Source organism: Dermacentor albipictus, chromosome 1 (genome assembly GCF_038994185.2).
Source record: "Dermacentor albipictus isolate Rhodes 1998 colony chromosome 1, USDA_Dalb.pri_finalv2, whole genome shotgun sequence".
In the NCBI taxonomy this organism is placed as follows: Eukaryota; Metazoa; Arthropoda; class Arachnida; order Ixodida; family Ixodidae; genus Dermacentor; species Dermacentor albipictus.
In genome coordinates, this window is record NC_091821.1 from 388399904 (window position 1) to 388413282 (window position 13379).

General features: G+C 49.4%; 1 protein-coding gene across 7 annotated transcripts in view; it reads right to left on the reverse strand.

The window, feature by feature from the left end:
• LOC135917004 (cyclin-dependent kinase 12-like) overlaps positions 1–13379 on the reverse strand; it is a 95804-nt gene that overhangs the window by 16526 nt on the left and 65899 nt on the right. For 6 of the 7 annotated variants that reach the window (XR_011511393.1, XR_011511390.1, XR_011511392.1 and 3 more), the window contains exons 11-12: positions 12834–13214; positions 245–286 (exon numbers count right to left, since the gene is read on the reverse strand). Coding sequence is in view for 2 of the 7 variants with exons in the window: in XM_065450459.2 (XP_065306531.2) it covers positions 249–286; positions 12834–13214 (419 nt within the window). In the remaining 5 variants the exon portion in view is untranslated. Of the gene's footprint in view, positions 1–244; positions 287–11309; positions 13215–13379 lie in introns of those variants that run through there. The other variant, XM_065450458.2, reaches the window with a different exon arrangement.

The window sequence follows — 13379 nt, forward strand, 5'->3', positions numbered from 1 at the left end:
ACATACGTCCACTTCTTGTTCTTTATGTTCCTTTAGTTCTTCCCTCAGTGTAACTTAAGCGCAATACAATCACAATCTGTAGTGTTTACTGCAACCTCGAGGTGATCCTTAGATGCAATGACAATCCGAAAAGTACTAGTCAAACTAAGTAACTGGAATGAAACAGCAGATTCCTAGTTTGGAATAAAAAGCCCACACATGGCACACAAGAAAGAACAAAAAAAAAAGTGGTCTGGCAACTCACCATTTCAGCTAGCACAGCTGTTTGATGCCTTTGCCGGAGTACCTGAACACAGACAAAAAAGTGGCAGTGAGTGTCTAGTGCCTGTGCTGAGAGATAAGTACACAAATATATCTGAAATCAAGGACTAGAGCAAAATATTTCAGCAGGCCTTCACAAACCAGCACCACCACCATCACCAGGTAAAGATACCAAAAGTGTAAGATGCGGCCGTATATAGGTCACAATGGCCTCTCATGTCTGCATAAATAAACTGAAAACCATCTATTACACACTTCGATGTTCCACACTGGAACCTACTGGTAATAGCCACAGTGCACTGAAATGACAAAGCCAGAAAGTTCAACTATCCCATAAACACGTTTGGTTTTCTTTGGGTGTTTCAATTTTCTATACGGAAAAGAGAAAAAAAATTAGCCACTGCACGTAATACACTGACAGTTCCAAACTACTGCATCAGCCTGTTTACACAATCTTGCATGAGCGCGCCGTCGCACTTCCGCGCACGATCAACCAAGAACTTTTCGTGAGTAAAGAACGAACTTCATAATTTTTATTATCATTATTATTATTTTCGGACCTAACAATCCCGGAACGCTCGGTTCAGGTTTGGAGACGCGTGGGCAGATCCGTTACTCCTACGCGACCGCACGGTGCACGAGTATCTGTCCGCCTCCACAGTGCAATTTCTATGTTACCGGAACGCGATCTTTGGCGTCAAACAGCGACTAAGCGGCAGCAACATGCCTTTCCAGCGCGTCCGCATTGCTCTGCGAAGACAGCGGTGTGCAAACGTGATCGGAATGCGTGCAGCGTGACCAGAGTCACCTGCGCTGCGCGTTTCTGCAGTTCCAAGGGCTCGGTTATCGCGCGACGTGCAAGCGGGTGCGTCGACAACGAGCAGAAATGCGCTCCATGCGGTTACCGCGTGCGCGTAGTCGGGCCAAACTGCACGTACGCGCGCCGGCGCAAGACGCTCTTGCTTTATGATGCAATGTGAAACAAGTTGAAAGGGTCCCACACCGCCTACGATTCGCCTTCGAGCGCATCGCTCTGCGAGCGAGCGCTCCCTCTCTCTCTCTCTCATACAACGCGGGACCGGCGAAATGCGCGCGGCACACCCCGAGCTACTCAACCTCGGACTGACCAACGATAGTCGATTGCACACAAGTTGTCAAAAAACGTTCTAGTTCGATGTGGCGCACGCGCCGACAGGATTGAGACTGAAATGATACACGTTTTCCCGATTTCAACACCACTGTACAAAATGTTGAATTGTCTTGTTGCAGCAGCGTGTCCGTACGAAAATTCGATGGAGCAGAACGTGTTGCCTACACCGTACGTTGGCAGCGCAGACTTTACTGGGGTTTTCTGCAAGTCGTTCCCCTTTTAAGCGGAACTGAAACATTTCGGCCGGTGTTCCGGCATTGAAACTCAAGCGTCTACCCTTACCTAATCCAATAATTTCCTCACAAAAGAGCGCGCCCATGGCGGTGGGCCCGTGGGCTCGAGCGCAGTGGATATTACGTAACACTCCGCATCCCAACCCGCCGTGGTTTTTCAGTGACTATGGCGTTGGGCCGATGAGCACGATGTCGCGGGATCGAATCCCGGCCACGGCGGCCGCATTTCGATGGGGGTGAAATGCGAAAAAACCCGCGTACTTAGATTTAGGTGCACGTCAAAGAACCCCAGGTGGTCTAAATTTCCGGAGTCCTCGACTACCTCAATCGTGCCTCATAATCAGAAAGTGGTTTTGGCACGTAAAACCCCATAATTTAACTCCGCATCTCCTCACGCAACCTCACAGGAGCTAAGCTGGCGGGACCCTTTTAACAATTTCGCTGGGTCCCGAAAAGTGCAAAAATGCAATGTACTATATAAAAAAAAGCTGCAATATACTACAACTTCAAGAGAGACGCGCCCGCCTTTGCCACGGGAAAACTGTTATCTCGTCGCCGAGGAGCGAATCGCGAACACAAAGAAAACCCGCGTTTCGCAGATGACCACTCCCCCGCGACCGCTAGACAACTGTGGCTTTTGGGTGCTAACAAGGTCGTTGGTTCGACCCCCTGCGGCAGTGACTGAACTGCGATGGAGGGAGGGGGAGGTAGTAACGACCCTGTAACAGACACTCCAACACCCGCCAGAGAGAGAGAGAAACAACTAGGCGCACCCTTAAGCTTTTTCGCTTTAGCAGTGGAACGCGATAGCATTCGAAGATGGCAGACTGCTGCTATTCTCCGAAGACTTCAAACAAACTCAATAGTGACTCCTCTTTTCCGTCACTATATTCAAGGCCTACCAGGGCCACCGAAATGCCCGAACTGCATGGAATATCCGTCCTTAGAGCATTGTCTATGGCATTGCCCTCACACTCAACCCAAACTGCAGTCAGCCCTCTCTAACAATCCCACTAACATCAAGCCACGGTCATGGACGGACTGGCTCACTCCACCACCCCATGCAACTAACATTCTCCTGCCGGTGCTTATCCAGCACGTCAGAGACGTGTTGGGTGAGGACTGGTAGCTGACCGACCAGGGTTGAGCGCCGGACGCTGGCGTAAAAATAAAAGTTTTCTCTCTCTCTCTCTGCTCACGCTTGCCGGCAACCGCAGCTTATGTACCGTACCGTAATGTTTACCGGGAAACGCTATGCACCAAGGCGAGCTTTGTGGTAGAAACGCGGCCTCTTGCGTGGGCCGATCCCGGAGGTAGTGCACAGCCGCGACAACAAAATTTAAATGATTTTCATGTTTCTGTTTCACACTTTTAATATTCAAGTCCGAGAAGATTCAATATAAGGGCATGCGCTGTCGTGCGTCTTGTTTCATGACGTTTGTTTTTGGGTTGTCATTCTCAATATTCCGAGGCATAGCTTTGTCAAAAATTTAAGACAAGAGCCGCTTTAGTGATAGAATAGCGTGGCAATATAATCTGCGTATACCGAACGTCATATAGCAAGGCGTGGCATATAAGTATACCTAAATATATACGAAAATTTTCGCTCACGAACAACTCCGCCGACACCGAACTTTCTGCGACACGGGACCCTTGCTAAATCGTGCTAAAAATTAAATTCTGAAGTGTTATGCGCCAAACGATCTGATTACGAGGCACCCTGTACTGAGGGACTCCGGAGCAATTTTGACCGCCCGGGGGATCTTTAACGTGCCCCAGTGCACATGGCACGGGAGTTTTTGCATTTTGCCCCGCATCGCAAAGCCGCCACCGCGGCCGCCGGGATTCGATCCCGCTATCTCGTGCTTCGTAGCGCAACACCATAGCCGCTAAGCCACCACGGCGGGCCTGTCTCACGTCTCCTAGGCGCAACGTCCACACATTGGGTAGCCTCGAGACCGCATACGTTAACACAGGCCCAGCTATTCGACCGCACGACACTGTGGTTGCCCATCGTCCAAGGTAAGCACGTCTTTTGCTTGGCGCGTGAAAACCGAAACACACCATTCGTTAAACGGTAACATAAACTGTGTGAGTTGATGTTTGCGTTCTGCCGTCTTTGTCAGTTCGCGCTTGCAACAGCAGTAATCAATGCAACAATAAATGCGCACGCTACGCAACGTAGTTGTTGGCACAAGCGTCACAGTTCACGCGCACAACTCGCGGTCCACGCGCGTATCGTTGCAGCACTCGACCGAGCGCCTTTGCGGAAATGCCCATTGTCCTCTCCGTTTATTGATCTCCGACATATCATTGAAGCTCGTAGCTCCTAATAACTGCCAGCCACAAGCGCGATTCCGTGCATCGAACGCAACTTGACGAGCGCCGCATTGTGAACGTCACGCGAATGGACGCTTGCAATAACTGCGAGCCACGAGCGCGATCCTGCACATCAAACGCAGCGTGACGAGCGCCGCATTGTAAACGTCACGCGAATGAGCGCTTGACATCTCGAAGCAGGCGGGAGCGCCAGCTGTGCGAACACGGAGCGACAGTGGAAGGTTGCGTGCCGTGACTCCACGTGCACTCGCTTTTTGCTTTTCACTGACGAGAGAGAGATAGACGGAGGGAAGAAATAAACGGCGGGAAAATGCAACCGAATATCTGCGCCCCGCTAGCGCTACACCCGTAAATATAGTCAAAAGACGCACTAGTCAGGCTGCCTGCCGCCTAGCACAATTTTCCATTTTAACTACGAACTCTCGAGGCAACGTGCTCAGCAGCGAAAGGCTACTTCCACGACGGCGGGCGCATGCTTTCGACATTGATCGCGGGTCAGAGGGGCGCCAAACCTCACAAGTTTTCCGTCAAGTCTTGGTGCACAACGTCGAGACTCGAAAGCGTGTTGGTTTATCTCCACATTCGACGAGATGTGGAGCGAACTCCTCCGAAACTACGGGCCCTCTCTAAACTCGCACGTGTTAAATGTGATCCGAGCGCGTGAGAACGAAGGGCTACGTGAACAATCCCACACTACACTATCTCCTTCCACCAAATCACACGTGCAAGTGGCTGGACTAAACCGCAAGACACGATACGAGTCGACGACCGCAGATCGTGGTCGGTGAGCGATGCTAAGACAGCCTGGGCGAGCAGTTGGTACAAAAATATTCTCTCGAGTGCAGTTCCAGCTCGGCAGTTGAAGGGTTGACCGCCACGACATCGACGGTTTTTGTTCACATCTGCTTAAATACGACATCAGAACAGCGTTTAGCATTGGCTGATGTTCCGGTATATCGTGTGTCCGAACGAGCGCGCCGTATTTATTCGAGCAAGTGCAGCAAGGAGCGAGTCCTGCGCAAGATGGGCTTACGACCATTACCACTTATAGCGCTCTGTGACAATTACACCGCCAATACGCACGTAACCTCACTATACCCGCCAGGGAACCTCTTTAAATATGCATGTTGTGGCTTTCGTTGAACTCGGCCTGCTTTAGTACAAACGTTGATACCCGTTGGCAAACACCTTTCCGTGAATCTGAGAGCACCAAACTGCGGGACGCGTGCCGCAGTGCAGATGGCTGTCAGTATCTTGACATTCTCGCAACGGCAACGCAAATGACCAACCAACATAAGCCTGCCAATTAAGCCATGACGCCCCCCCCCCCCCCTTCTTTTTCACTGCGAATACGCAACATCGTTACGGCGACCCCGACGTACGTCACGACCACGACACGCATAAATTGACCTTTATTTCACTTGCCCCGTAGCCAGATGTCGAGAACGCGCACTAACGCAGGAACCCAGAATGCACGCCTCGGCTAACTTACCACCTTTGTTTTGATTTTTACTATTTGATTCACTAACATTCATATTAACATAAACATTAATTAACTCGTAACATTTACAGGAGTGTGTATAAGGGCGTATGGATCCAGATCGAAAAATGCGAGAAAAGGAGAGGAGGAAGCGCGCTAAAAAGCGCCGAGGTACACACCTCCTGCTGCACGTTCGCAACGCCCAGAAGGTCAACTTTCTCACTCGCTAGCAGAAAAAAACTGCAAACATAGGACGAGAGAGGAATACTACACACTTGTTAGACTCTCTACGCGGACGACAAACGGTCACGTGACTGCTTATTTTAAGCTGCATCACGTCCCTAATCGCGCCCACATTGTAACCAAGGGCGACTACCGCAACAAACTAACGATATGAGCAACTACGCGCGCGCGCGCGCGTGTGGATCGCCGCAGACAACCGCCTGTCTAGCTTTTCAAAACTGCCGCCATTCAATCCGCCGGGCCGCAGAGTCTTCAAAATCAACGGTCACGTGCCACTACTATTCAGCCGAAAGAACAAGAACCCTGGCGCTAAATCAACTCGGCTCGCTCGGCGTTGAGCACAAATATTTTCTCGCACGAACAAGCGCAAGTTTGTGCATTTACGCGATTCAACGTACGGTAATAAAGAACGTCATCGGACGAAAAAATTATATGCATAAAAACGCGCTTCGCAAATAGAACCATGGCGCGCATTCCAACCTCGACGCACACGATGCGCATACGTATTTAAGAAGCTTTACGTGCCAAAGCGAGGATCCAATTAGGGGGGGAGGGCGCGGGGGACGCCGTAATGGAGGACTCCGGATTAATTTCGTCCGCCTGTGGGGATCTTTCACGCGCGCCCAATGGCAACGCGGCCACGATTCAATACCGCGACCACGTGCTCAGCCGCGCAACGCCTGCCTATCAGCCGTTCCTTGGCCTGCTGAGCAGGAAGAGTCGCTTGGTAGGGACATCGCGGAGGTTTGAGGCTGTGCCTACGCGGCTTTGATAATTGAAATTACAGTATGGGGTTTTACGTGCCAAAACCACGATTCGATTACGAACTCCGGGAATTTGGACCACCTAGGGTTGCTTCAACGTGCACCTAGCTTTGATAGCAGTATATACACTGTGGCGGTTCGTTCTTTGAACGGTGAATCCACGAAACAAACCGCGCGCCGGCCGGTACCTTCCGGCATGTTTTGCACCCATGGCCTTGCGCAGCCGGGGCTGACATTCGAACACGTCTCATAAACAACAGGGATTGTAGTGCTTGCAAATATCCGCCAAACCGGCTATCCGGTTAAACCGGAGGCAAGTGAATCCGTTGTCGAAAACCGGTTATCCGTATTTCAAGAAACGGATAGTAAGGATATCCGGTTTAAATAATCGTTTAGCCGGATATTCGAATATACGGACACGAATATTTAGTGTTTAAGAAAGGAAAGGTTAGCAGGTTAACTAGAGCAGCTATCCGGTTTCCACGAGCGGTTGAAAAAAAAAAAATAGATACGAGAGAGAAGTAAGTGATTTCGGCACAAGTACAGAACAACAAATATTAGGCTTTCCGAATACTGTTAACCTTAACCGAATAACCAACCGAATAACCGATCACTCCGGTTTTCAAATTCGAATAACCGGTGAACCGAATAACCGGTATTCCCGCAAAACCGGTTTGATGTTGGTGCACTGAATGAAGGGTTTCTGAAGTACGGAATGTCAACGAAGTCCATCGCTGTCCTTCCGCCTCTCGAATGCAACAAAGAGACAACGACCGGCACATCAGCAGCGATGCACCTGGGGAATAACGCGGCATCACGACGGACCACGAAGACAATCCCGGTTTCACTTGCGACCTGAAAGCTGCCACAACCAGTACGGCGACAGGAAGGAACATTGCGGACAGCAGTTCATGTTCAATCGACGTCGTTTCACGTCCGGAGAACCAGAGTGGCAAGCGCCGAATTATTCTTTCGCCAGCCGGGGTTCATTGAATTTACACTTATATATATGCACACCAACGCTTCTGCATTCTGTGGCCGCCGCGGCAGGGTATCGGACGCGCGACCTTCTGCGCACCAGCACACTCCGCATTCATTGGGCCGCCGCAAGAGCACGGCAATATGTACAGTCCTGGGATTACTTTTTAGAAGAGCTGTCAACGTCACGCATACATCATTTGCCTTTGTTTACGAATTCCGCACGGGTGTGACCAATTGATGGCGCTATAACGTCAAGCAGCTACGAGACTCATCGTGGTGAAGGGACCGACTCTGACCGTTCTTTGACGAGCACCTAAAACGCGCTACACGAGCATTTCTTGCATTCCTCCGCCATCAGTGCCGCCGCGGCCTGGAAACGAACCTGGGACCTCGTGCCCATTTTGTTCAACGTAAAGCAGGGGGGGAGTGGGAAGGTACACACCGACTTAATATCGAGGTCCGCATATTGTTATAGAGCTGCACGTCATAGAACAAAGAACCAACTTTGTGCACGCTACCTAGGTTAGCTTTTCAGCACCACGCTGAAAGCTGTGAATTGGACTACAAGATAGCGTACGTGACGTCATGCGACTACTTCCTCGCGCAGTGACGGTGCCTTCAAATATCTGCATAACAGGCAGTACGTTAAGGAAACCACGATGTTGGCTTGGTCAGTCCAGGCGAAGTTTTGCTATTCACAGTGCGTTTCAGCGATTACCGACGACGAGATTCGTTCAACGGAAGCGTTTACGGAATCCGATGTAGTTCACTTTTCACTTGGCAATTAGCACCGTCTCTTGCAATCTTCAATAGAACCATGCCAACCTTTCCTTATGTCAACAGATGCGTACGCGAATATAGAAGCCATCTCTGTACTTGGAATCTACTCATTTCACCGCAACGAGAGCGCTACACAAGATTCCAAGGACTAATATGCTTTCTGCCTCGGAGCACGATGTTTAACCGGACTACTGTGAATTATTAAATGAGAAAACTAGCGGGACTTACGTATGCCAACGTTTAGACCTGTTTTGGTTTCAGTTTCGAATCGTGTCAATCTTAGCCACTTAACGGTTTTCATACCCGCCAGTAAGCAACAGCTGAAGCGATGTACATCACAACGAAATGAAATTGGGCGCGCGGTAGCCAAAAATTTGAGTCTTGAACTTTTTTTCCTCGCAACTTAACGGCGATGCCTTGTTGCCAACAACGTCTGGCAAATGAGACGTCGCACGTGTTACGGCCATAGCATGCCATAGTGCTTAACTAGTGTCGGCAGTCTCGATTCGTAGCCCCAGCGAACATACCGCGCCAAAACAAACAGTATAAGGGAGTCAAAGATGCAGCAGGCAATGACGGATTGACTGCACTGACCGTTTTTTTTTTTTTTTAAAGACACGGGGTTGAGAAGCTCGAAGCGAAAGCAAACAGGCATGCATGAATGTAGTAGGTGGAGCCGACATACGTGCATGCCGATATTGATATAACGGTACGCGAAGGTCGATTCACCTCTTCTCCGCTGCAATTCTGAGTCACTTGGTTCAGCAGGGAGGTCCCCCACCTTTCGACAACATCTACACAACACTTGACAATACAGTCGTTTCCTGAGCGCATGATAGGTCAACGCTAGATCATGTTTTGATGGCAGCACTTTTCGCGGGAGTTTGTCTCACCTGGTACAGGATTCCAACGATGGCAGGAGGAGAAAAAATGTACAATAAAAAAGGTGCGCGACGCCGGTTACACAATGCAGCCCAGCCGACTAGCGTTTTTCTGTCCATGTACCGCGTGAAGTCGCGCGACGAACGCAAGTGTTGTGTGTCCGGACAAGGAAAGTATAGGGGCTGTGTGCCTATTCATGCTGGCCATGTCAAAGCACTTGTTCAAGTCCTGCCTTAGTTGGCGAGGTGACACCAATATTTGCGTTTACAAGCACAGGTAGATGATGTTGAACCATTATCAGCATAGAGTGCAACCAGTTTGTTGATTAGAAGTAGTAAAACAGTGGATACGGTAATAGCTTTCCAGGTCTTCCAGCACACACCAGATGCACATCACAGTGGATTCCTTCTGAAATTGGTGTACCAGAGATATTTAAGCCCAAACAGAAGCACAGGCACCCAGTAACAGCCCTAATATATGCATGCAAAACATTGTTCAGTACTGCAGAAATATTTTTTTTAACACAAAACTTCCTTGGCAGCATTAAGGGCGCTCAAAGTGGAACAGTGGGCAGCTTATGACATAGCAGTATTTTTTTTTTTTTAACAGGCTTACTATACAATGCATCAAATTAGTGCTCGCAAGTGGCAATTACGGACAGTTAAGTGGCACGCTGTGCTTGGCCACTAAGAGGCCCCTTCTAGGTCAATGGGGTCATGGGGGGATGAGAACGTTGTGCAATATGTCAAATCAGATTTAATTCTTGAGGGTGTGCCGACAGGCAAAGTGATAAACAACACTGTGCAACAAAGTCACTTTACTTGATGAACTGGCACCAAATTGTACGGTCGACAACAGCCACACAATATCAGGCTAACCATACAACCACCTTGGCGAGCAATGGCGATTTTAGGTGTACTGTGGTGCACTGCACTCCGGTGGGCTCCAAAAACGAAAACACTCGCATACTTATGTTCATGCGCACGCAAGAGCTGCAGATGATAAAAATTAAATAGTAGCCCTCCACTAGGTCCTTCCTCACAGCCCAGAGTGAAACCTCACAATGGTTAAATGCTAGGAGTTATTGCTAATATACCCCCGTGCAAAGTTGTGTGGATGAACACCTTTTCTGTAATGCAGTCCAGATGATTTTTGCCTTATGTGCAATTTGGCCATATATATTTGTTTAAATGCCTAGTAGGCAGCCTGCATGAGTTAAATCTATTTTACTATGACAATTCTCAGGTTCACAATGCCCAAGGCTGTAGAGGAACTTTTAGGAACAGTTCGAGGTGCTTGTCAATTGCTTCTTCCTTTCTTATCCAGATGTAAGCTTTCTACTAGGGTAAACGTGTTCTAACAAGCTGTCCCAGGTAAGGTCATTAGTTTATAAATTTTTACAAAAGAATAAGTGAAGTGCACCTTCAAATCTAGAACTTCCAAACTTGCATTTATACTCAAGCCTGAATTGCACTAATATTAGTTCTTGATCTTCCACACGCAAGTCTAACCAGAAAATAAATGCACAGGGAGAGTCACAGGCAGCCATTATACTGTGCAGAACCGCCTAGTTGAACAAACACAGGAAAGATGAAAGGCAATGCTTACCTCCGAGGACACCTTGACACTGCGATTACAGTGGAGAACATATTTTTTTGTTGAAGTAAACATGTAGTGCAGTTCCTTGGATGTGAGGGATGCACTTCTCTTCCAGAGAGTCTTCGCACGGCAGTCAGGATTGACACACAGAAACAACGGTAGCACGCGCACTTGGCCCATCATGAGAGATCTCGCACGTCACAGTCTGAAGGAGTGATGTTGAAAGGCACGATGGCGTCCTCAAATCCTGGCGGCTTGGCAGAAGACCCGAGGTGGAAGCCATAAGGATTGCTGTGTGACGAAGCGACTTAGTGGCAAAGCTGCAAGGTTGCAAGATTTTGGCGGGACATAGCCTGTGCTCTCCCATTTGTCTGAATCTACGTTCAGATGGATCTTCTCTGGATGTGGCTCATACTGTTAAAGAAAATTGCCACCTAGTATGACTAACTCGCAAGGCAGACTTGTCTGCAAGTGCTTTGACATGACAGCTTCAAGGGAGACGCCATGTACGTATGCAATGCCTTAACTTGAAGTGTATGTGTGTACAAGATAGAAGCATGGGCTGTTGTTCGCGAGTAAAATAAAAAAAAAAAGGAGAACGGGTGCTTCACCTTACACTTATGCAACAAAAAAAGTTTCAAACAGAAACATGTTTGTTACCTCCTGTTTTACTCAAATCAGGTTTTACATACATGTGACTCACACGATGCAGCCTTCGGCAACCCAAAATCACATATGGCTAACAAACAAGCACCCTTGCAAATGGCATGCTTGTCAGCGTGCACTCCACTGGATGACCTTGCATCAGAGTAGAGGCCTTAAAGTGAAGCCTGAAGACCACCCATTTTGTGTGTTTCCTCCACCCTGCGGACTCTGAAAGAAGCACCTTGATTTGACATGTCCTTTCAGTAGCCCAAGTTCATCACATGGGTACTTTCACAGGGGTGGGAGAACACCCGTGCTTTCAGGGAAGCACACCTTGAAAGCTTGACAATCAAGCTGTCCTTTGGGCATATACAGTTCCTGTCACACATAAACGCACACACACACAAAAAAATCACATGGAAAGTGGGTCCAGTATTACTGAAAAGCACAACACTAAGTCGTGCTTTGCTAGATACATATGTACAATGCACTGGGAAATAAACATAGGGGGAATGCCAGGAATATGAGGCTGCCATCTTGCAGTCCCTCAGATGTCACACCTGACATCAGCAGCAGTAGCAACATGTAAAGCAGTCCAGCTGTAATTATTTGGCCAAGTAAATAGGAAAGCTGGCCCCATTAATACAAACAAACACCCTTTGGCCAGGACTGTTGTGCAAGATGTAGCACACCAGAATGACTTTGAAAAAAGGATGCCTCCATATTTTAAAAGAAAAGAGGAGCATGCCCAGTATAGCACATGAGACTCTCTGGTCTGCTCTCAGGAGAGGAGGTTGAAGCACTGAATTCTTCTGGCTAGGTAGTGGCCCCTTCAGGGGTCAAGTTGGCCACCCCATGCAACGCACTCCTTTGGCACCACAGTGTGCACAGTTCCTGGAGTGGCTATGTAAGAAATAGAATGCAGTGTGCAGTCAAAAGGCCCACAAAATAAAGCATCCAAACCTGCTGGTTATGTCTGAAAACCTTGACAGCTCTCATCACAGCATCAAATAACAGGAAGGAACCTCTGTGCCCTTAGAGGAGTGGCCTGTGGCTGCCACCTCTGAAGTCTGCTGGTGGGGCTCCTCTAGAAGGCGCTCCTCCCCTGTAGGATGACATTTCCATCCTGGAAGGGTATGCATCCGGCGGTGACACCTCATGCACAAGGGAAGGTGGTGGCGTCCTCAGCAGGCTGTGCCGAAGTTGCTGCCCCATCGGTGGAGGTGGAGAGTTGCCCAAACGTGAAGTACGCGCATCAACCACTGCTTGGGGTGAGATGTAGTAATCTCGGCCCCTGCGAGACTCCAGCCCACCAAGGTAGGACCGATCATACTCTGGCAACTCGTAACCCCGTAACTCCCCAAACCCAACATCGCTTCCCTCTTCCCGCACACGTGGCTCAAAGCCCTGATAGGGTTGGTGGTGGCGCTGGTGTGACGGAGTACGAATGGGAGGGGGAGGAGTAGTGGGGATACCTGAGTGGCTGCTGGGATTCTTTACGCGAAAGCCCTGCGCTTCCAGCAGCTGCGCCAATGCAGCCTTGACGCCTGAAGTGGTGTAGCTCTGTTGTTGCGCAGCGGTGGAACTCATGCCAGACAGACCCACGGATTCAAAGGGTGGCGAACTGTCGTCAGGTGGTCCTCTCCGATGGTATGAAGTGGCATCCCCTGACCCTCGGCCAAGCACAGGCATGGGAGGTGACGGTGGCCTTCCACGGTGTGCGGTGGAGGCCTCAATCCGTCGAGGAAGCACAGGAGGGGCACGGTCACCATGGGTGTCGTCCATGCGGAGGGGTGGACCCAACGGCCCACGGTCGAAGAGGTAGGCACCAGGGCTGGTGGTCTGCCCCCGGATGTCTGCAACCACACACCCACGTTATCAAGATTTTTGCTATAGGCAAAGACCTTCAGCTGCTTATCCTTAGCTGTATTGCGGCTCCTGTTTCTGCAATGAATACCTGAAGCATACCTGAAGCATGTAGTCCCTGAAGGGACTACATGGCTGCTCACTAGAAGTAATTC